Source organism: Marmota marmota, unplaced genomic scaffold (assembly GCF_001458135.2).
Source record: "Marmota marmota marmota unplaced genomic scaffold, marMar, whole genome shotgun sequence".
Lineage (NCBI taxonomy): Eukaryota > Metazoa > Chordata > Mammalia > Rodentia > Sciuridae > Marmota > Marmota marmota.
The window spans coordinates 40,931,193-40,953,306 of NW_026000093.1; the positions used below are offsets into that span (position 1 = coordinate 40,931,193).

General features: G+C 39.4%; 1 protein-coding gene across 1 annotated transcript in view; it reads right to left on the minus strand.

Moving 5' to 3' along the window:
- Cdh17 (cadherin 17) overlaps positions 1-22,114 on the minus strand; it is a 64,379-nt gene that overhangs the window by 40,231 nt on the left and 2,034 nt on the right. The window contains exons 2-3 of the mRNA XM_048782800.1: positions 12,857-12,927; positions 8,693-8,791 (exon numbers count right to left, since the gene is read on the minus strand). Of these exons, the coding sequence (XP_048638757.1) occupies positions 8,693-8,791; positions 12,857-12,904 (147 nt within the window). The 5' untranslated portion in view covers positions 12,905-12,927. The remainder of the gene's footprint in view (positions 1-8,692; positions 8,792-12,856; positions 12,928-22,114) is intronic.

Consider the following 22,114-nt stretch of genomic DNA (forward strand, 5'->3'; position numbering starts at 1 on the left):
TATCATTATGTACAACTAGAATGCCCCAATAAAAAGATGTGGAGGGAAAAATATGACGTTCACCAATGACACAGGGTCACTATATCAGAAAAAAGTCAATGATTATGAACATATGTGCCTACACACACCCCCTAAAACATGAAAGACCGTTGATTCAAGAGTAATCATTGAGGATTTCAAATTTTCATTTGTAATAAGGTATAGAATTAAATAAAACAAGAAATAGAAGACTTGAACTATAAGCCAACTGGACGCTAAAAGATACCTACAGAATATTTCATCCACTAAAGGCTGATTATATTGCATATTCTCCAGAGTAGATCTTATGTTAGACCACAAACAAGTCTCAAATTTAAAAGGATTGAAGTCAAAGTATGGTCTCTTACACAATGCAATGAAATCAGAAATCAATAATAGAATGAAATGAGGAATTCACAAATATGTGAAAATAATATGTTCTAATAATCAATGAAGAAATCTTGTTCTTTTTAATGAACAGAAAAAGAGGATGAATTAGTAATCAAAAATTTTCACAAAGACAAGACTACATCAGAAGCTTTCACTGGTGAATCATACCTAACAAGTAAAAAGTAACACTAAACCTTCACAAATTCTTCCAAAAACCAGAAAAGAAACATTTCCTAACTCAGTCCAGTATTATCCTAATATCCAAACTGGAAAAAGACAACCCAAGAAAACTTCAGTATTCTTATGAATATAAACACTAAATTTTTTATTTGTTCCTTTAAGTTATACATGACAGTAGAATGTATTTTGACATATTTTATATACGTAGAGTATAACTTCCCATTTTTGTAGTTGTACATAATGTGGAGTTACACTGGTCATGAAAATAATATGTTCTAATAATCAACAGGTCTAAGAAGAAATACAAAGAAAACACTTTGAGATAAATGAAAACAAGAACAGAACCAGTATACCAAACCTTCATATATGAACATAGAAATGTTATGTCCAATCATTCTATTGCCTTTCCAATTCCCAACCTCCTCCATCTCTCCCCCCCACCCTCCACTATCCCTGTTGAATCTGGTAAACCTCCACTCCTTCCCTCCCAGCCTATTATGAGTCAGCATCCACATATCAGAAGACATTCAGCCTTTGGATTTGGGGAGATTGGCTTATTTCATTTGGCATGATAGTCTCCTGTTCCATCCATTTACTGGCAAATGCCATAATTTCATTCTTCTTTAAAGCTGAGTAATATTCCATTGTGTACATGAATGGATAAAGAAAATGTGGTTCATCTGTTGAAGGGCATCTAAGTTGGTTTTATAGCTTAGCTATTGTGAATTAAACTGCTACATAAATATTGACCACATCACTGTAGTATGCCTAAGTCCTTTGGTAATATGCTGAGGAATAGGATAACTGAGTCAAATGGTGGTTCCATTCCCAATTTTCTGAGGAATCTCCATACTGCTTTCCCGAGCAGTTGTACCAATTTGCAGTCCCACCAGAAATGTATGAATGTATCCTTTTCCCCATATCCTCGCCAACATTTATTGTTACTTGGACTCATGATAATTGCCATTCTGACTGGAGATGGAATCTCACTGTAGATTTAATTTGCATTTCTTTAATTGCTAAAGATGTTAAACATTTTTCATATATTAACTGATCATATTTTTCTATGAAGTGTCTATTCCTTAGTCCATTTATTGATTGGGTTATTTGTTTTTTGGTGTTAAATTTTTTAGTTCTTTATATATCCTTGAGATTAATGCTCTAAGGTGCAGGTGGCAAAGATTTTCTCCCATTCTGTAGGCTCTCTCTTCACGTTCTTGATTGTTTCTTTTGCTGTGAAGAAGCCTTTTGGTTTGCTATTTTCCCATTTATTAATTCTTGATTTTACTTCTTGCACTTTGGGAGTTTTGTTGAGGAATTTGGTTCCTAAGGGTCTCTAATGCATAGGTCCTTGATCTACTTTAAGTTTCATGCAAGGTGAAAGATAGGGGTCTGATTTCACGTTGTTACATATGGATTTCCAGATTTACTAGCACCATTTGTTCTCCAATGTATGTTTATGGCACTTTTGCCTAGTATAGGATAACTTTTTTTATGTGGGTTTTCCCCCTGTCTTCTATTCTATACCATTGGTCTTTAGGTCCGTTTTGGTGCCAATACTATGCCGTTTTGTTACTATATTTCTGTAGTATAATTTAAGGTCTGGTATTGTGATGCCTCCTGTTTCAACTTTTCTCAAGAAGGATTGCTTTGGCTATTCTGGGCCTCTTATTTTTCCAAGTAAGTTTCATGACTGCTTTTTCTATTTCTATGAAGACCATCATCAGAACCTTAATAGGAATTGCATTAAATCTGTATAGCACTTTTGGTAGTAAGAATTAATACTGTCAAAATAGCCAGTCTATCTAAGAACACAGGAGATCTTTCCACATTCTAAGGTCTTCTTCAATTTCTTTCTTTAGAGTTCTGTAGTTTTCATTGTAGATGTCTTTCGCCTCTTTTGCTAGATTGATTCCCAAATATTTTTTCCAGGCTATTGTGAGTGGGATAGTTTTCCTAATTTCTCTTTCATTTGATTCATATTAATGTATAGGAATGCAATTGATTTGTGTGTGTTAATTTTATATCCTGCTAATTTGCTAAATTCATTTGTGAATTCTAGAAGTTTTCTGGTGGAGTTTTTTTGAGTCTTCTAAATATAGAATCATGTTGTCAGCAAATAGAGGTAGTTTGAGTTTGAGTTCGTTTCCTATTCATAATCCCTTTAATTTCTTTCTTCTAATTGCTCTGGCTAGAGTTTCCAGGACTATGTCGAAGAGAAGTGATAAGAGAAGGCATCCCTGTCTGAGTTCTTATAGGGAATGCTTTCAACTTTTCTCCATTTAGAAAGATGTTAACATTAGGTTTAGTATTTATAGCTTTTACAATGTTAGGTATATTCCTTCTATCCCTAGTTTTTCTGGTGTTTTGAACATGAATGGATGATGTATTTTGCCAAATGCTTTTTCTGAATCTATTTTGGGAACCATCTGATTCTTGTCTTTAAGTCTATTGATGGGATGTATTACATTCATTGATTTTCATATGTTGAACTCCACTTAATCATGGGGCACTATCTTTTTTAATGCATTTTTGTATGCAACTTATCAGTATTTTATTAAGAATTTTTGCATCTATGTTCATCAGGGATATTGGTCTGAAATTTTCTTTCCTCGATGTAGACACCAAATTTTTAAATAAAATTCTAGCAAACTGAATCCAGCAATATGAAAAAGGATAATATATAATAACCAGGTGGATGGCTGGCTCAGTATATGAAAATCAACCAATATAATTCTTTGTATTAATAGACTAAAAGACAAAACCCAGACAAATATCTCCAAAGAGGCGGAAAATCATTTGATAAAATCCAACGTCCTTTCATTAAAAATATATTCAATACACAATATACTAGGAATAGAAGATAGAGGTCATCTAAAAAAAAAAACTCCTGGCTAACATCCTACTTAATAGTGAAATACTAAAAGCCTTACCCGTAAGATTAAGAACTAGCAAGAAGGTTCAATCTTTCCATGTCAATTTAACATTGTGCTGGAGGTTCCAGCAAGGGGAATTAGCAAGAAAGAAAATGCATCTAGATTAGAAAGAAAAAAATAAAACTTGCTGTTCACAGAAGACATAATCTTATCTATGGAAAATCCTAACTGCGTAGGTGGGGGACTCTTACAGATAATAGCTAAAACAAATTCTGTAAATCCTGTAATGGTGTAAGTTAAAGGATCTATATATAAAAGTCAATTATCTCTTTAACACACTACTAAAGAGCAACCTGACAATACTTCTTAAATGCCATTTAAAATAGGATAAAAAAAGAGTGGCATCAGAATCAATGTAATGAAAGACAAATTGTAAATTTGCTTGTAAAGTGAAAACAAGAAAATATTGTTGAAAATTAAAAGATCTAAGCAAATAGAATACATCCCATGTTGACATATTGGAAGTTTTAATGTTGTAAAGATGGCAATACTGCCCAAGTTGACCTGGGGATTCAGCACAATTCCTATCAAAATTATAGCTGCTTTGTTTGTAGAATTGACAGGTTGATCCTAACATTCATGTACAAATGCAAGGGACCCAGAATAGACAAAACAACCCTGAAGATTAAAAAAAAAAAAAAAAAAATCAAAGTTGTAGAACTTAACGCTACCTGATTTCCAAATATAATATAAAGCTACCGTACAAGATACTGTGGTATTTAAGGCAGACAAATAGATCAATGCAATAAATGGGAGTCCAGAAACAAAACTTTACAACTGTGATCAGCCGAGGGGGGTGAGATAGTCAATGGGGGAAAAATCTTATTTTTTTTTCAATTTTAATTTGTTATATATAACAATAGAATGCATTACAATTCATGAGAATCGTATTTTCAACCAATGGTACTGAAACAATTGGATATCCTCATGCAGAAGAATGAAATTGTATCCCTATCCCATAACATACACAAAAACTTAATCGAAATGCTTCAAAGACCCTAAATATGAAACTGTAAAACACTAAGAAGAATATATAAATCTTCATGGCCCTGAATGAGGCAAAGTTTTCTAAGATCTGATCTCAAAAACACAAACAAAAATAAAAAAAAATGTGACTTCATCAAAATTAAATGCATTTTGTGTTTCAAAGGACACTATCAATAAAGTAAAAAATTAGGGTTAGGGGCATGGCTTAGAAGTAGAGGGTATTTAAGGACCTGAGTTTGATCCCCAGAATTGCACAAAAGGAGAAAGAGTAGGAGGTTTAAAACAAAAAATTAAACTACAGAATGTGAGAAAATATTTGCAAAACATATCTAAGAGGGGAAGACTTGTATACAGATTCTCAGAATATACAAAGAACTCCTACAACAACAAAAAGACAAAATGATACAACTAAGTAGGCAAATGATTCAAATAGACATTTCACTAAAGAAGACACAGAGAACCAATAACCTTATGAAAAGACACTCAACACCATTAGTCATTAGGGAAATACAATCCAAATCTACAAAGCAATATCACTTCACAAACATGTGGATAGCTATAGTTTTAAAAAGACAGATAAAGCCAATGTTGAGAACGTGTAGAAATTGGAACTTTCATACAATGCCGGTAGAAATATAAATGTTTCTTAAGAACAGTTTCGTACTTCCTCAAAAAGTTAAACATAGAATTATGTCCCAATCATTTCACTACTGTGTGTGTGACCAAGAGTAGAAAACATTGTTTTCTCAGAAAGTTGAACATGAACGTCCATAGCAACATTTTTCATTACCGCCCTAAGTGAAAACAGCCCGAATGTCCATTATTTAATACATAAATACACAAAATGCAGTACATCCATGCAATCGAATATTATTCAGTCATTCAAATAAAGTTCTGATATAGGATACAACTTGTATGAACATTGGAAATGATACAACTCGAATTAACATTGAAAACATGGCTAATAGAAAAAGAACCAAACAGCAGTGAAGCAGCCTAAGGAATGATGTTTACAGGCTGGCAGTATGCTGGTATTTCTAAGCCAGAGAATTTTACATAAATAGAAAAACTTCTGAATTTTGAAGAAAAATTGATAAATCTGGCATGTCAGTACCTGAATTCTGACTTGTGAAAATTGTCTGGAGCTGAATTGAGCCTGTCCCCTTTCTCTGCACTCCCAGATGACTGTAGTTCCCACTGTTCCTTATCGTCTCATATACTGAGGACAAGTATCAGAAACCAATTTCCCATGTACACTTGGCTTCTTCCTCACATTTTTGTTATCATTGTTGGTTTGTTTGCTCTTGTTTGTCACATCTCCAAATAGCTTTGTTTAGCATCTCGTTGACCCCAACAAGCAACTGAGATAACTCACAAAGGATGGGCTTTCGCGTCACATACAAGCACTTGATCAGGATGCTCCAATCACCTGTCCAGACCACCTGGCTTCCTTTTCCATAAACCCGTTGCTCTTCTCCATTTCCTTCCTCCTTCTTGCACACACAGCATAAGCCAATAACTACGCAAGTCAGAGACCTAAGGGTTATCCTAAGCAGCCCATCCCTTCACCTCCTGCACCCATTCAGTGACAGATTCTAGTACAAATGACTTCCTTCACATAGCTTCTGTCTTCCTGCCTTCCAGTCTCCCTATCGTACTCCATTAAAGCTGCTACAACATATCTTAGAATGGGTAACTTAAACACAACAGAAATTTATTGCCCATAGTTCTGGGGACTGGGAATTCCAAGGTCAAGTCACCAGCAGATTTGTGCCAATAGGCCTGTTCCTCATAGATAACACCTTCTACGAGTCCTCACATGGCAGAGAGGACAAACAGGTTCCCTCAAGCCTTTTTTAATAAAGGGCACTGATCATATTCATGATGGTTCTGCACTCATGGTCTAATTACCTCCTTAGGTCCCAAGTCTTAATACTACTGCTGGGACGGTTAGGTTTCAACATATGAATTTGAGAGGACAGACCACAGTACCCCCTTTGCCCTTCATTAAACAAGGCCCTCTCACCCCTCACAGCACTATTGCAAATAGTCCCCTAAGACCCTCCATGCCTCTAGGCTCACTCCCTTCAACCCATGTTCCCTGTGGTCCCAGATTAGCTCGCACAAGCACAAATCTATTTAGAGCACTCAGCATTGCAACTTCGGTGGCACACAGCACCTACACAGGAGGTCAGAGGTCAATCCAGCCCATGCAGACCTCAGCAGGTGTGCCAACCCGACACACCCGCCTCCTACCCTCAACACTGCACCACCTGTCATCTGTCATTTTCTTGCTAAATGCACACCCCTGTGCTTTTCCCTGCTGCACTCAGTGCCTGCCTCCTGTTCATGAACACCCGCTCATCCTTCAGTACTCAGTCCAGGGCTTGAGAAAACCATGTCTGTTTATCCCACCACCATCCTCAGTTAAAACTGGTTACTCTTACCTTTCGAGTGTTTTTAATCACCAAAAAAAAAAAAAATAATTTGACACATGTTAATTAGCTCATTTATCTATTCCACAGTGCATATGTATTTCAAAAACCATGTTGTATATGATGAATATGTACAACTGTCAGTTTAAATAAAAATCAGTCTCTTTCTTCACCAGCACTTTGACCACCCGCTAGACTCCATGGGAATCTGGTGCATGCGCTGATCTGCTTGTCAGTTTTTACCTTCCAACTAGTGAGCTCACTGAGCCAGGGGTAGTGTTGGTATCCCCAGCACCTGGCATAGTGCCTGGTACACCTTAGGCACTCCATTCGTGGGTAATCAAAGAAAGTGAATGTTTGCCTAGCACACAAAATTCTTATCGGCCTATGAAACATGAGTTACAAATGAATAAAAAATGTCAGAGAACAGATGACCAAGTACTCCCTGGCAGGGCAGAGAAAGCGAGAAAATGAAGAATTCAACTCTTGTGAGAGACCCTGCAAGAGACTCCTAACCAGTTCCCCATGCCCCGTTTGCAGCCAGAGGGGTTTTTTCTGAATACAACCTGGATTCAAACACTTTCCTTTTGGGGGACTCCCTCAGCACCTCTGGAGGCAGGGCTTTCCTGTCTCTGAAGCCCCAGCCCCACCTTCTCCTGGTTCTCTCCTCCCCAGTCATGTGGCCTTCGGCCAGTCCTTGCTTGCTGCTGCTCTGCCTCTCCCATGGCAAGTTCAGCTGTCCCTGCTGTGTCTCTGCTGAACACCGTCCCTCCCTGCCGCTTCAAGTTGATTCCTGCCAGCCTCCAGCCCTCAAGGCATCCTTACTTGCTCAGTGCTGGGCTTCCCTGTCCTGAGAGGTCAGGAAAACCCTGCTCAGCTCAGTTCCCAGCACACAGGTACATCCCTGCCAGGGGACGCAGACCCCGGGCTCCTGTGTACTAATCTGGCTCCAAATGAGAGAAAGGGAAATGAAACAGCTTTGAGCCTTCACTCTGGACAGGAACCCGTCCAACAATGTTCAGTAGTTAATGGAAGGCATGTAGTTCAGAAGTCATTCAGTAACCTTGGGTTGCTTCTCTGATGCATGGGTGGGGAGTGGGTATGAGCCCTGCCCCGCCCACCCCCAGGGACTCACTGAAGCACCTCCAACCAAGCAGCCTCCAAGGGAATGTCCCGGCAAAGCAGTAGTATGAGTTTCTCCTTCTCTTGTTACATTTCCAGGACTATTTCAGTGCCCTTAATAGCTAAAGTCTCCACTCCACCTGCAGGGCACCCCTCAGTCTGATGCATTTCACAGTTACCTAACCAAATGATAGAACCACCTCCCAGTCCATATCCAAGTGCCCAGTCCTGGGCTCAGAGAAGGCAGGAAAGAAAAAGTAGGCCTTGGCCACACAGAGCCCCACCTTCCAACACTTCAATCAGGGAGCTCCCTGGGCAGACAATGCCTTTTCCGGAGACTGGTGCCACTCCCACTCCAGAGGAGGGGTGGAGCCCACAGATACCAAGCTCTCAGCAAGAGGGACAGAGCACTGACCCCAGAGATGATTGAGGAAGTCAGTACGACTCATACATACTGCAGCCACTCATCTGTTTAATTAGGCTTCTGAAATCATTACTGATGAAATTTGCCAGCCTCTATTTTATTTCCTGCTGTACAGTAGAGAAGGGAGCAAAAAAGAAAAAAGAAATTCCACTGCGAGAACATGAGAAAACAAAACGACTGTGATCTAGGGAAGACTTTACCTGGAATATGACTTGACTCGGCTCTTGACCTTCAAAAATGGAAAATGTCATGGGCTTCAGGGGTCCACTAAACTTCCCCTCCAGGCCATATCCAATTGTCTGTTAACAAAGAAAGAGAAAAATCAGCATCTATGATGAACGTATGAGCATGTGTCCCTGGCTGACTTTATTAGGGATTTCAGAAGCAGTAATATGAATCATGGGATTCTAACATAGATAAAAACAATGTGAAATCTGGCCAAAACAGGCAGAAAACAATCTAATATTGGCTAAGGGACCACCCTGTCAAAGCACTTTGCTGTGAGCTTGGTATTGCTCTTGCTGTTTAACCATCTCTGCAGTTGCTCAAGGGGAGAATATTAACATCCCCTGTTACCAATGAGGCTGAGAGGAGTTGAGCCCAGAGTGACACATATAAGTGATGGACAGATATGTCCGAGCCAAAGCTCAAGTTCTCCCACAATACTGCTCAGCCTTCTAAATTCTATAGGGTTTTACACTTCCCTCCACTCCTATTTTATGAGGCCATCCATGGCAGATTCCCAGCATTCTAGAGTTTATAGTCACCTTAAGGCCAACTGATTCTATAAGGGAAGAAAATATGTGGATGTGTGAAGCACAGGCTTACTTGGCATGAAGTTAATTTTAGTCCAATTTGAATCTGAAATTGTACTGAAACTTTTTAAAAGCTTACTACTTTAACATTGGGTTGTACCTTATATTCATTTAGAAAAATAAAATCACAAAATATTTACTATAAGCAGTGACCTCACAATGATTCTAAAATCTAAAGACCTTAAACAAACCCAGACCAGCTGTGACAGTAAGAGTTCATATTTGCTAAGTTAGTATATGTGGGGCTCTGTCATAGGTACATTTAATCCTGGTGACAGGATTTACTCTACCAGAATAAACTCTACCATTACCCGTTTTTACAGGAGATAAACTCAAGAGGAAGAGAAGCAATTTGCCCAGTTCATGGCTAGAAGCAGAATTTAAACCTTTAATTCTGAGACAGGCTCTCTTAGCTACTATGTGCCACTGCCCACCAGAGGACACAAAAGCAGCCTGAATGGAAAGCCAGCTATAATGGCGATGTGCCAGAAGTTGTGACTTTCATCCTGGAGAATGGGGAGCCTTCAGGGGCAGCCCTGCCAGCACAGTATTCCTCACCATGACAGCTTACCGAAGGGAGATGCCAGGCAGAGTGGAGCAGGGATATAGAGGAAGGGACAGCCAGCCAGCCACCCAGGTGGTGGGGACACCCTCTAGGACCAGGGACTTGGTGTCCCATATGGGATGCTGACCTCCCCTCCTTCCCGGGTGGCTCTTTGCGTCTCCCATTTTTGGTGGAAATAGGACATAGGTTAGGTTAAAATCAGAAGCATGAATGACAAGCCAATTTTTGAAACTAGACAAGTAAAAATCAAAAAAGGGAGAACTGGGTGGGGTGAAGAGAATGTGTTTTCTACTTTAGGGAGAGCAAGCACACTCTTGTCATGGAAACTGCTGCCCACTGAGGATCACCTAAAATAATCAGAATATGAGCAAAGTCCTACATATAATCCCTCAGTTTGTTGAATCATAACTAGTTGGTATTAGTAGTATGATTTAAAAAAAAAAAAACAGCAACACACAAAAACAGAAGACTGTTAAACTTGCTCTTCTGAGTTGTGGCAGATCTTTGGGTTTGCTATCCTTGGTCATTACCAACCCCTCTCTTTTGCTGTATTCCACCAACTGGAAGTCAAGTTGCATGTCTTTCAGATTCTGTTGCAGCCATAATGGTGGCCAAGTCAACCACTTCTGGTTTGTGAAATAAGAGGGAATTCTGCATTTTATACTCTGACGGAGGAGGAAAGATGTGGGTGTCACAGCCCTTCCCTGTGGCTCCTGCTGATTTGGTGGACCTCATGTCTGCAGCCAGGACAGCCACCAGGATCCACAAGGGCACAAACCAGATCAAAAGATACTGGAGCAAAGAGAAAGAAGCCCGAGTCACTGATAACTTCATGAAACTGCTGCACCTACCACCCGCCCTGGATTAACCACTTCGGGTTTCTTATTATCTGAGGAAACCAAACCCCTATTTATTCAAGAAGTTCTAGAGTCAAATTCCCTGTTACTTGCAGCTAAAAGCACACTTACTCAGTAACTTTACAGACTTCTAGCCATCTAGTTCTTAATAAGTTTTTTTCCTTTGGGGGCTCAGCCTTCTTTCCACCGCTTCTCCACTTCTTGTCTACTGTCATTAACTGCTTGGAAGGTGGGGACACAAGAGCTGGTACTGATGTCCAGGTGCCACCCTGGTGGCTCCAGGATGCAGGCAGTACTTTCCGTGGAGCTACTGCTCAACAGCAACCCACCACCATCAGCTCTGTGCTCACTCCAGCCAGCAGACAGCCTTTGAGCTGCTCACACCAGTGAAACTACCTTAGCTAGCAAACCTCACTAACAAGGCTCCATATCCCTATGGGGATGAGCTGTCCCACCCACCAGAAAGGAGGGCTGGGTCACAGTTCCAGGGTTCAAAGTTGCATCCTTGTATCGGGGCAACAAATCTTTCTTCCTGCCCATTAATATGACTATTGGGGCTATAAAGATTTCAAAATACATGTGCATGCTATGAGTCATCAGGCCACACCAGAAGAACTGGGAAGGATGGTGTGGTAGAAAGTAGTGAAAGGACACCTTCATCCAGCAAGAAAAAAGCATGTCCCCTTCTCAGACAAGAAGCAAATGAGCTCACTGATAGCCAAGAAATGTGTTAGAATCTTCTCTCTTGAATCTCACTGTTGCTTCTTAATATAAGTCCATAATCATGTATTTCTACTGCTTCTGGTACTGTGCTAGGTGCCGAGTTTGTTGCAAAGATCACTATACAGTCCTTTCATGGAAGTCAGGGTCCATATGGCTGTAGACACTGAACATTTAAAATGCTATAGCGACACTAACAGCTAATATTTATTGAGCTCTTAGACTGTGAGTCACTGACCCAAGAGCTTTATAAGTGCATTTTATTTAACTGCAACAATATCCCACAAGGCAAGTACTGTCATTCAAGCCATTTCAAAGGGCAGAAAACTGAGGTCCAAATCCAACATAATTCATTCAAGTTCCTACTAGCGATAAGTGGTAGCAACAAGTTTGAACCAGGTCTGACTTTACCGCCACCATAAAGTCATGTAGATAGAAAGTCAAATGAGAGAGTAGGAAGGATAGTGAAGTCCAATGGGGATGTTTGTCCCAGCCCTTGATACAATCCTGGGACAAGCCTTGAGCAACCAGACTGTGAGGACGCACATGGCTCCAAGTTTGAGCTGTTTTTTTTTTCCCCTGGAGGAAGTTCAGATGGTTTGGCAAGTTGGACTATTTCACTCCACTAAGATGTTGAGCTGTGTGAGCTTTAAGGGACTTTCTGGGACTTCAAATTTGGTGTATTATTTTGGAATCCCAGAAGAAAGGAAGCAAGATTTGAGGTGTGTGGATCTAAAGTTTCTTTCTAAGGGGAAAAAACAGATGTGTCCCTATAACCTTGCTTCATAATACAATGAACTTTTGGGCAAACTTTGTGAACCTCAGGAGCCTCATGGGTAAAATAAGAATGGCTCCCACTCTCTCGCCAAGGTCAAGGGCAGGACTCTAACCACCCCCCCTCCCTTGGTTCCAAGCTCTAGAAACCGACCAGTCCATGGATTAGCTCAACAAATGGCTAACAACAACTGCACCAGAGAACTCCAGAACTTCTATTAGAAGAAAAAAGAAAAATACAGAGCAAAGAAGAGTTGAAAATAGAGGGAATGATTTTCTTGATATGTTTTGGTGATGGTCATTCATGATCAAAGTGAAAAAAAAAAAGTCAGGATTAAGGAATACAGATTTAGACATGTGTCACTATAATAGATTAGTTTTAGACTTAGCTTCTAAAACCCAATACTAGCACTCAGGCAGAGGAGAAAGTGCCTCCTCCAGATAAAGGACAGACATGATTGTAACCACTTCATTGGAATTGTCACATCAGAACACTGTGTCCATTCTATAGCAAGTTGATTTTGATAGGACGCCTTTTGAAGTGATGATAACCATTCTTTCTCTAGTATGAGGTAGAAGGATAACAGAAAATATTCCAGTAAACAAGCAGAGAAGAACACCCTCTTCTCTTACCAAATAAAGTGTAAGAAGACACAGCGAGCGAAGGAGCACCGGAGACATCTTGCTGTTCTCTACTCACACTCCTGTGAACAAACCGCAGATAAACGTGGTTATTCGCCAGTCTTAAAACCATCTTTTTCCAAACCAGTAAGAATCACTGGATGATATCCAGTTGCAAACCTAGTAAAACGGGATTCCTACAGGCCAGTTCCCCTCTGTGGAACAGCCCGGTCTTCCAGAAGCTTCATGATTCCCCTATCCTTAGCAACTTGTAGGCTGACATCTCCCAAGGAGCTCTCTGCAATTTCATTTAACTGCTTTCCTCTATTATAACTTTCTTCAGAGTCTTAAAAGATAGTCAAGAAGTCTTTTTCAACTTTGGGGATTATTTTGTTTGGATTTGGTTTTTAAAATAGTTTTCACTCTTATTATATGGGTGTGGAAGATACATTTTGGCAAATGCCAGGATAACTAGGTTAAAAAACATTAATTGTTCTTATTCAAATCTGCAAATACAGCCAGCCGGGTGGTTGGACATGCCTGTAATGCCAGCAGCTCAGGAGGCTGAGGCAGGAGGATCGTGAGTTCAAAGCCAGCCTCAGCAAAAGTGAGGCACTAAGCAATTCTGAGACCCTGTCTCTAAATAAAATTCAAAACAGGACTGGGGATGTGGCTCAGTGGTTGAGTGCCCCTGAGTTCAGTCCCTAGTATGTGCGCGCATACACATACACACACACACACACACACACACCAAAAAAAGAAAAAAGCTGCAAATACATAAGATTCCTCAAGTAGAAAAAGCTCAAGAATGTTTATGATCCTTCATTCAAAGGCCTCACCCTGCTGCCTCTTTGGTGTTCTAAGTTTTATTGTGACCTGGTGCAATACACCTGAAGAAAATAATATATTACTTATTTCTCCAAAAGAGACCAAATAAAAATCCAAACTCTGTTCACATTGTCTTCTGTTCAGAATAATTTTTCATTTTCTCCTTGAGGTTTTATATTTGAGAAATTATAACTTTCAGCCAGAGACATGTCATGATTAAACAACTTTAAGATGTGACATAAATTTTCCAAATGGCCTATAAAGCAGCACTGCTGCCTGTTATAACACTGGACTGCCAAAAATTTAAATTAAATTTAAAAACGAGGAAATAAAAAATGTATTCATTTCACTACAATCTAATAATTCTATTATCTTTAGGGATTATGGATGATCCTGATTTACTTCATCTTTTTCTTTATTTTTAAAGTTTTTCTATGTTGAACATAAATATCACTAATAATCAGGGGAAAAAATGGTTATTAAAAATTTAACTACCCTGAAAATGTAGACCCTAAAAGTAGTAAATGCTTTTACATTTCTGTAGCTGGTATTTTAACTTTAAAAAGGTTATAGTGCTATCCCAATTTAGTCTCACAAATGCCCTGGGAGATTAAAAAAATGAGCATTTATTATGATTACCTATGAGGTAAATTTGTGGAGAGAACTTTAAAAACGGTCTAACAGGCCTGGTGTGGAGGCACACACCTGTAATCCCAATGGCTCTGGAGGCTGAGGCAGGAAGATAGCGAGTTCAAAGCCAGCCTCAGCAAAAAGCAAGGCACTAAGCAACTCTGAGACCCTGTCTCTAAATAAAATACAAAATAGGGCTGGGGATGTGGCTCAGTGGTAGAGTTCCCGAGTTCAACCCCCATACCCCCTCCCCCGAAAAAAAAAGATCTAACTGAGTGGTACAGAAGGGAGGCTCAGAGCCAGATAGTCCAGGCTACAACCCAGCTCTGCTTTGGCCATGAGTGTACAACTTCATTGATCAGTGACTCAGTTTCCTCAAAACACCTAGCAATTGCTTAACAAATATGTGTTCTTACAATTTTCTCACAGACATGAGTTAGGAATTGTTATTCTCATTTTGAGGAAATTGAGATTCAAAGTTAAACCTTTTGCCTAAAGACATACAGCTAAGAAGTAACATTATTGGGATTCACCAGTTCTCTTGATAGCAAAGTTCAAAACGTCTTTCAACTGTCTGCTATAACCTATTATAGTGTGATAGTTACATGTATACAGATATAGACATACAGAGATGTAAATATATATAAACAGATATAGACAGATAAAATAGCTATATAGACATCTATATCTACATAGATCTATATAGATACATACATATATACATATATATAGATATATAGTTATATTTACATAGATCTATCTTATGCCAAGGTTCCACAGCAATTTTAAGGAAAAGCTAGGATTAAAATCTTTCTAGATTCTTAGATTCATGAATTCCTTGATTGTTTAAAAATTAGTTTTGGGGGCTGGGGATGCGGCTCAAGCGGTAGCGCGCTTGCCTGGCATGTGCAGGGCGCTGGGTTCGATCCTCAGCACCACATAAAAATAAAGACGTTGTCTCCACTGAAAACTAAAAAATAAATATTAAAAAAATTAGTTTTTGCAAAAGAATTTGGTTGACATGTGCAAACATCATTTTAGACTAACTTGTTAAACATAAGAGGTTTTTTTTTTTTTTTAATTGTTATAGACTTCTAATTAAGAAGACAGGTATGGAGACAAATGGAAACAAGTTACAAGTAATCCCAGAACCTAGAATATCACAAGATGAAATACTTCCATATCCATAAATTCCACATCTACAGGTTCAACCAGATTAAAAATATTCATAGAAAAATGCATCTGTACCAAACATGCACACTTTTTTGTCATTATTCTCTAAACAATACAGTATAATTATTATTTACATAGTATTTACATTGTATTAGGTATTTAAGTAACCTAGAGATAATTTCAAGTATTGGGAAAATGAACAGGTTATATGCAAGTACCATTTTATAAGGGGATTTGAGCACACTTGGATTTTGGTATCCAAAGGGATCATGGAACTAATCCTTATGGAAACTTTAGGATGACTATATGTATAAATGAATAAATTTCTCTTAACTAGTTTTTTTTAATATTAGCAAACTGAACCACAATGCACATGATCAGCTATCAACCAAGATTTGCTTAATAGAAGTAAAAAGGGAGCTGGGCACAGTGGTGCAGGCCTGTAATCCCAGCATCTTGGGAGGCCGAGACAGGAAGATCGTGTGTTCAAAGTCAGCCTCAGCAACAGCAAGGTGCTAAGCAACTCAGTGAGACCCCATCTCTAAGTAAAATACAAAATAGAGCTGGGCATGTGGCTCAGTAGTTAGGTGCCCCTGGGTTCAATCCCTGATGCAAAGAAAAAAGTTTTAAGAGACAGTAACAACACATCTGGGGATCCTGACACATCCGGGGATCCTTCTCCTCAAACATCCGGGGGATCTTTCTCCTTAAACTGCTCAGCATTCATGATCTCACAGGCTGCTCCCAACTCTCCCAGCCTTATCTGCCACTCCCTCCCACACCCAGCCATGCTATACACCCCATGCACTTTGCCCCAAAGCTCCACTGGGTCCATGCTCCAGCCCTTGCCGCTTTCCCCAACCTAGCACAGGCCTGGCACAGAGAAGACGGACAATGGATACTTGATCAATGAACTTGGATTGAGATTATCCTTTCTTATCTCTGCTTTTAGTCTTCATACCTTATCATCTAGGTCCAACTTATTCGTTTATTCAAACAACATTGAACCAAGCTTCCTGTATGTGCCAGATCTTATGTTAAGAATTGGGACATCGAAATAAAGAGTTTGGGGTCTGCCTTCATAGAGCTATGACTCAAATCCTTTGAAATTTTCCCTGATTTCCAGTCAAAAGCCTCTTCTTCCCAAAGCCCTTCTCCACCCACATTTTCCATCATTTATTTATATGTTGGAATTACTGTCTCTAATAGAAAATAAAATCCTACAGGCTAGAGGCCTTTTTTTTTTTAACCTCTTAGAGCTCTTTATACTATATCTTGAATATATTAAGCCCTCAACAAATGTTTGCTAAAATCAAAAATACTTGTCATTGTCTAAGATGGATGTCCTATTAATTTGTTCTCATCTCTAAGACCTTTCAGAATAATAGGCTGGGGATATAGTTCAGTTGGTAGAGTGCTGGCCTCACATGCACAAGGCCCTGGGTTCAATCCCCAACACCACACACACACACACACACACCAAAAAACATAACATGTTAAAGGAAACTAGTTTCAGATTTAAAGCATTATTGGACATAAAATACAATCATACATTTTTACTATCGATAAGAAAGCTGGTTTCTCTTTTAAATATACAAACATTTTTTTGCTGGGTAACAGTTGAAAAATGGTTGAAATATATCATCTATCCTTAAACCAATTTTGTTTTTTAGCACTTTTAACCTTTCAAAGAAATACAGGTTGAATGATAGAAAAGCAAATAAAATGAATGCCTTACTTTAGTCCGATGCTCCACAGGCCACTAATGTTTTAATGGAAATGTGTTTATCTTTTGTCATTTACATTTAGTCTCACCCATTACAGGAGGATTTCCAGTGGGAAACAGAATCGGTTTCCACTCCCATGCATGGGGTGCCATGACTTGAGGACAAATCTACCACACCATGCAGTTGGTGGGAATGTGAACTCTGGAGTTAGACCTATTCATTTGGGCCCTGGCTCCTCCACTGCCTCATGGCCCCATTTACTCCTCTGTAATTCAGGAATAATAACAGCATCTATCATTGAGAGTGATGGAATTCAATGGGTTAATATTTGGAACAGTGTTTGTCAAACAGAAAGTCACCCTGCACTCAAGTTTGCTTGGAGGGAGATTTAGTTGCCCTATAGGACCCCTCTCTTCCCAATGCTCAACTTCTGGCAGCCCACCATTGAGAATATTCAAGAATCAGCCTCCACAGCACATCATCACAGCCAAATCAAGTGGTGAGGCACAGACTTTACCCAAATGATTCAGAGCAAATTACACTAATGCTAGGATTATGTCTGAGGAGGACTTTGTTCTCTCAAATAAGTCTTGCTTTTACTTCCTCTTTGCAAGGACACCATACACCAATACTATACCTGGGGTCATGATGAGGCTGATGGGAAACCATTATTTGAAACTGAAGCTGTCTAAAACCACCAATCATCCATATACGATAGGTCCACTCAGTAGATTTTCAGAGAGTTCAGCGACATTTCATCTGAACTATTGAAACAGTTGACCCAACCATCTGCTTGGAATTTCTGCTATTTATCAGTGTCTCCCTCAGGTGCAAGGACTAACTTCAGACAGTTCCTATGGCAACTATCAGACAGGCCAAGCATATCCTTAGCAGGCTCTTTTCAAAAGGAATTTTGAAAAGAAAAACTCAGTCCCCAAAATGTGGACACACCTCACCTACCAGACATCACCACCACGGCTTGCTTTAACTACGGATCAGGGCCTTCCTTAACTTAAAATGTGGAATCAGGGCTGCTGGCCTTGACCTCCAGGGATGTACCTTCACTGAATTCACGGCAGCCCAGAAAACATGGAAATCCCTGCACATTGAAACTGAGTCCACCGGGATCACAACACAAAGGCATCTCACATTTATCAGAAATCATTTGCCATAGTGTTGAATCTTTTTTTTTTTAATGCTATACTAGGAATTGAGCCCAGGGGTATTCTACCACTGAGCTACATCTTCAGCCTTTTTAAATTTTTCTATTTTTAAGACAGGGTCTTGCTAAGTTGCTGAGGCTGGCCTCAATGTTGTGATCCTCTTGCCTCAGCCTCCTGAGCTACTAGGATTATAGATATGTGCCATCGCATCCGGCATGCTGAGACTTTTATGTGAATTATCTTACCAATTTCTCAGAAGAACCCTAGGAGCAGATACTATCATAATCTGCCTCTTAAATGAAATCAAAAGATAAAGGTCAAAGAAGTTAATAGACTTGCCCAAAGTTACATTGCCATGTTCATTCCCATGCCTGTGCTCTTAACTACATAATCTTCAACCTCTGAAAGTATGAACATCCTGATAAGATACCAAGTATCACCTCACCTGGCAAATCTTTCCAAAGACACAAATACTAAATTTCTTTACTTCATGGCTGTTTCTCCTCTTCATATGCTGACATGGCTCCCCCGGGCCCACACACACATCACCTCTATCCAAAGACAGAGACTGCATCAGCCTGGGATTCTTGCCCCTATGCTGAATATACTTCTGTGTCAAGTTCTCTCTCATTTCCTTTCATGCATCTCCAATTTTTTTAATTAATCCAAATGTCAGCATGGACCACCCCCCTCCCCAATTCATATGCTGGAGTCCAAACTCCCAAGTACCTCAGAATGTGACCTTAAGGTTTTTACAGACATAAAGTTAAAATGAGGCCATTAGGACGGGCCCTAATCCAGTATGACTAGTGACCTTATAAAAAGGGACAATTTAGAGACAGACTCATATATACAGGAAGAAGAGAGGCAAATATGAAGATAATATTTATAAGCCAAGACAACAGATCTGGAAGAGATCTTTCCTGCAGCCCTCAAAGGATGCAACCCTGCAAACACATTGATCTTGGACTTATAGCTCCAGATCTGAGACAGCAAATTTTTGTCATTTAAGCCATTCATTCTATAGTATTTTGTTATGGCAACCCTAGTAAACCAATACGCCAAACTACTCTTGGTTTTGACTGAGTAAGGTGCTAACTATCTCAGGACAGGAATGGCCTCAAAGCGGGGGTTTACTCTGCTATTATACATGTAGTGCCCCTGGAATCCCTGGGGAACTTGAAGCTTGATTTATTCTCCAACTGGGCTCCAATTCTTCCAAGAGACATTAAGACATTTTTAGATACTTTTGTAATTTCCCTATTTATCTGAGTAAGGACAAGGAATTTCCGGTCCCAGTTTTCCAAACCTACAAGTAACTTCAATATGCAAACATTGATTCCACCACCCCCCTCCCTTGCAAAAACAAAAGTGCTAGGTAAATTTTAAGTAGAGCCAGAATCAGTAAGATAATTCATATAAAAGACTTTTAGTAATTCATCTAAGGCTGAGGTTGAGCCAGGCAGCTCCAAAGAACAAAGAAGGGACAGGAGGAGAGGATTGCAAATTTTGTTTTCAAATATTATAGGGTGGTGTGGGCAGGAAAGGATGTGACTAGAATTCATAACAGCACCAGAACTGAATAGCACCAAATATCCTGTGTGCCATTTATTTTACATCTGCATTGTGTATTGCTAAGAGCAGCATAAATTATAAGGCAAGGCCAGAGATGAATAAAAATCAGATTAAAAGCTGGCTCACACTATTGTTCATCAAGCAGTGTTCAGATCAATCATGCCCATCTTTTGGTCTGACTCACAAATCACAGGCACCAATTACATCACTTAAGGTTTAGAAAACCACAGGAGGAGCAGACCAATTTGCACTTTGACAAATTAGGGACGCAATTAAAGTGGCTCTTAATAAGCAAGGAGCAAGCAGGCAGGCATAAAATCTGGGCTGCTGCCGCACACTTCAGACTGATTATTCCACCTGAGGAGGGAGTGGGCCGCTGGATGGCGTGTTTTTAGTATCGAGAGAGAAAAGGAGGGAGAGACATCCCTACCCCTGCCTCTCTCTCTCTCTCACACACACACACACACACACACGTGAGCACTTTTCTCACTAAACTTTACAATATAGATATATAAGTCTTTCAGAATGTGAAATTTTTATACATATGTAAAACTGGGATGATTATTAATATGTTCATGACTAGGGCCCATGACCTCATGGGAGGATAGATGGCTTCCCTGGAAAACTTAACATGGTTCAAATTTATATGATCAATTGCCATATTAATTGCTAGAATAATTATTCTTATTAAAGAATAAGGAGGAGCTGGGGTTGGGGCTCAATGGCACATGAGGCACTAGGTTCGATCCTCAGCACCACATAAAAATAAATAAAAAAGGTATTGTGTCCAACTACAACTAAAAACTATGTTTAAAAAAAAAAGAATAAGGAGTTCTAAGGAATATTTTGAGAAATGTGGTCTTGTTTATTCCTGGTTAGCTTTCTTTCTCCCAGCACATCCCCTAAACTGAGCAAGGGATGGTCAACTGGGAAGAAGGGGTCTCTCTGCAGAGTCTCTCAGAGTGTGCCAGCCCTGAACTAGTCAGCAGAGGGAAGGCAGGCTCTAACATGGGCAACAGAGGGCCACTTTGCCCGGGTGCCCCTCTGACATCTTAAGCCTGTAGACAGCATTGAATTCCCTGAGGGAGACAGGTTCACACCTCAGAAACCCTAGGTGGGAGGCAGGGGAAGAACTATTCTTTCCTCCATATCTAGAAGATCATCATCCCAAAGTGACTCCCATCCTCCTCTCTACACCAGGGGACACCTATTTCTTATAAAAGGCAACTAAATTATTTTTGACAGTGTTTCTTCATGTATTAAACCATGCTTCTTCATGTATTATAAAGTGCACAGATGAGCACTTTGTCAAGATAATAAGATCACACTTTCTGGCCTTAGCAATTCAGTAGAGGTAAGTCTAAATTAGATTCCATCCCACAGGGTTTAGACATTGAAGGATTTAAAAAAAAAAAAATCAAAAACCACTTGCTGTAATACTAGTTCCTTTACAAGGTGACCCCAAGGCAAGAATTACAATGGCAAAAAATGTACAGTCATGCCCAGGTACAACAGGTTAATGCTGTGATTCTATAATTAAATCATAACTGATGATGGATGAGGAGGAGGGCAAGGAAAAGTGAATTTAATTCTACCTAATAAAAGGTGCCATGCCACTGTGAAATCTCATCATGAATTAGTTTTTTTTTTTAATTAAAATCCTCAAAAAAAACCCCTTCATATTTATTGACAATTTGCTAAATTAAGTACTCTGAACAACACGAATCCTGTTATCCTTCAGGGTAGGAAAATAGTTTACAGAGGATGTCAATCTCAGCACCAAGACCAAGCTCGGAACCACAGGACTTGGCAGCCTTCATGAGGGGAGGAGGTGCCCATCTTTATTTTAAGTATTCTTCAAGAGCAAAAATCTATCATTTTGATTCTCTTTGACCCTTACACAACAACTACAAGTGCTGATGTTTTAAAGTAATTAAAATATGGTAAGAAATAATTGACTAGACTACCGAGGATAAAAGACTTCAAAATGTCAGCATTACAAAATATTTTAAGAATAATTTTCTTGCATTGCCTACATATAATCATCAAGTATAGCTTAGTCTGTTACAAACTGCTTGAGTGGAAAAAGAAAATCAGCTCTAATATAATTAATACCTTAGCCACTGAGTGAACATCTGCTTTTATTAAGTTAATATTTCTTATACATAGGTAAA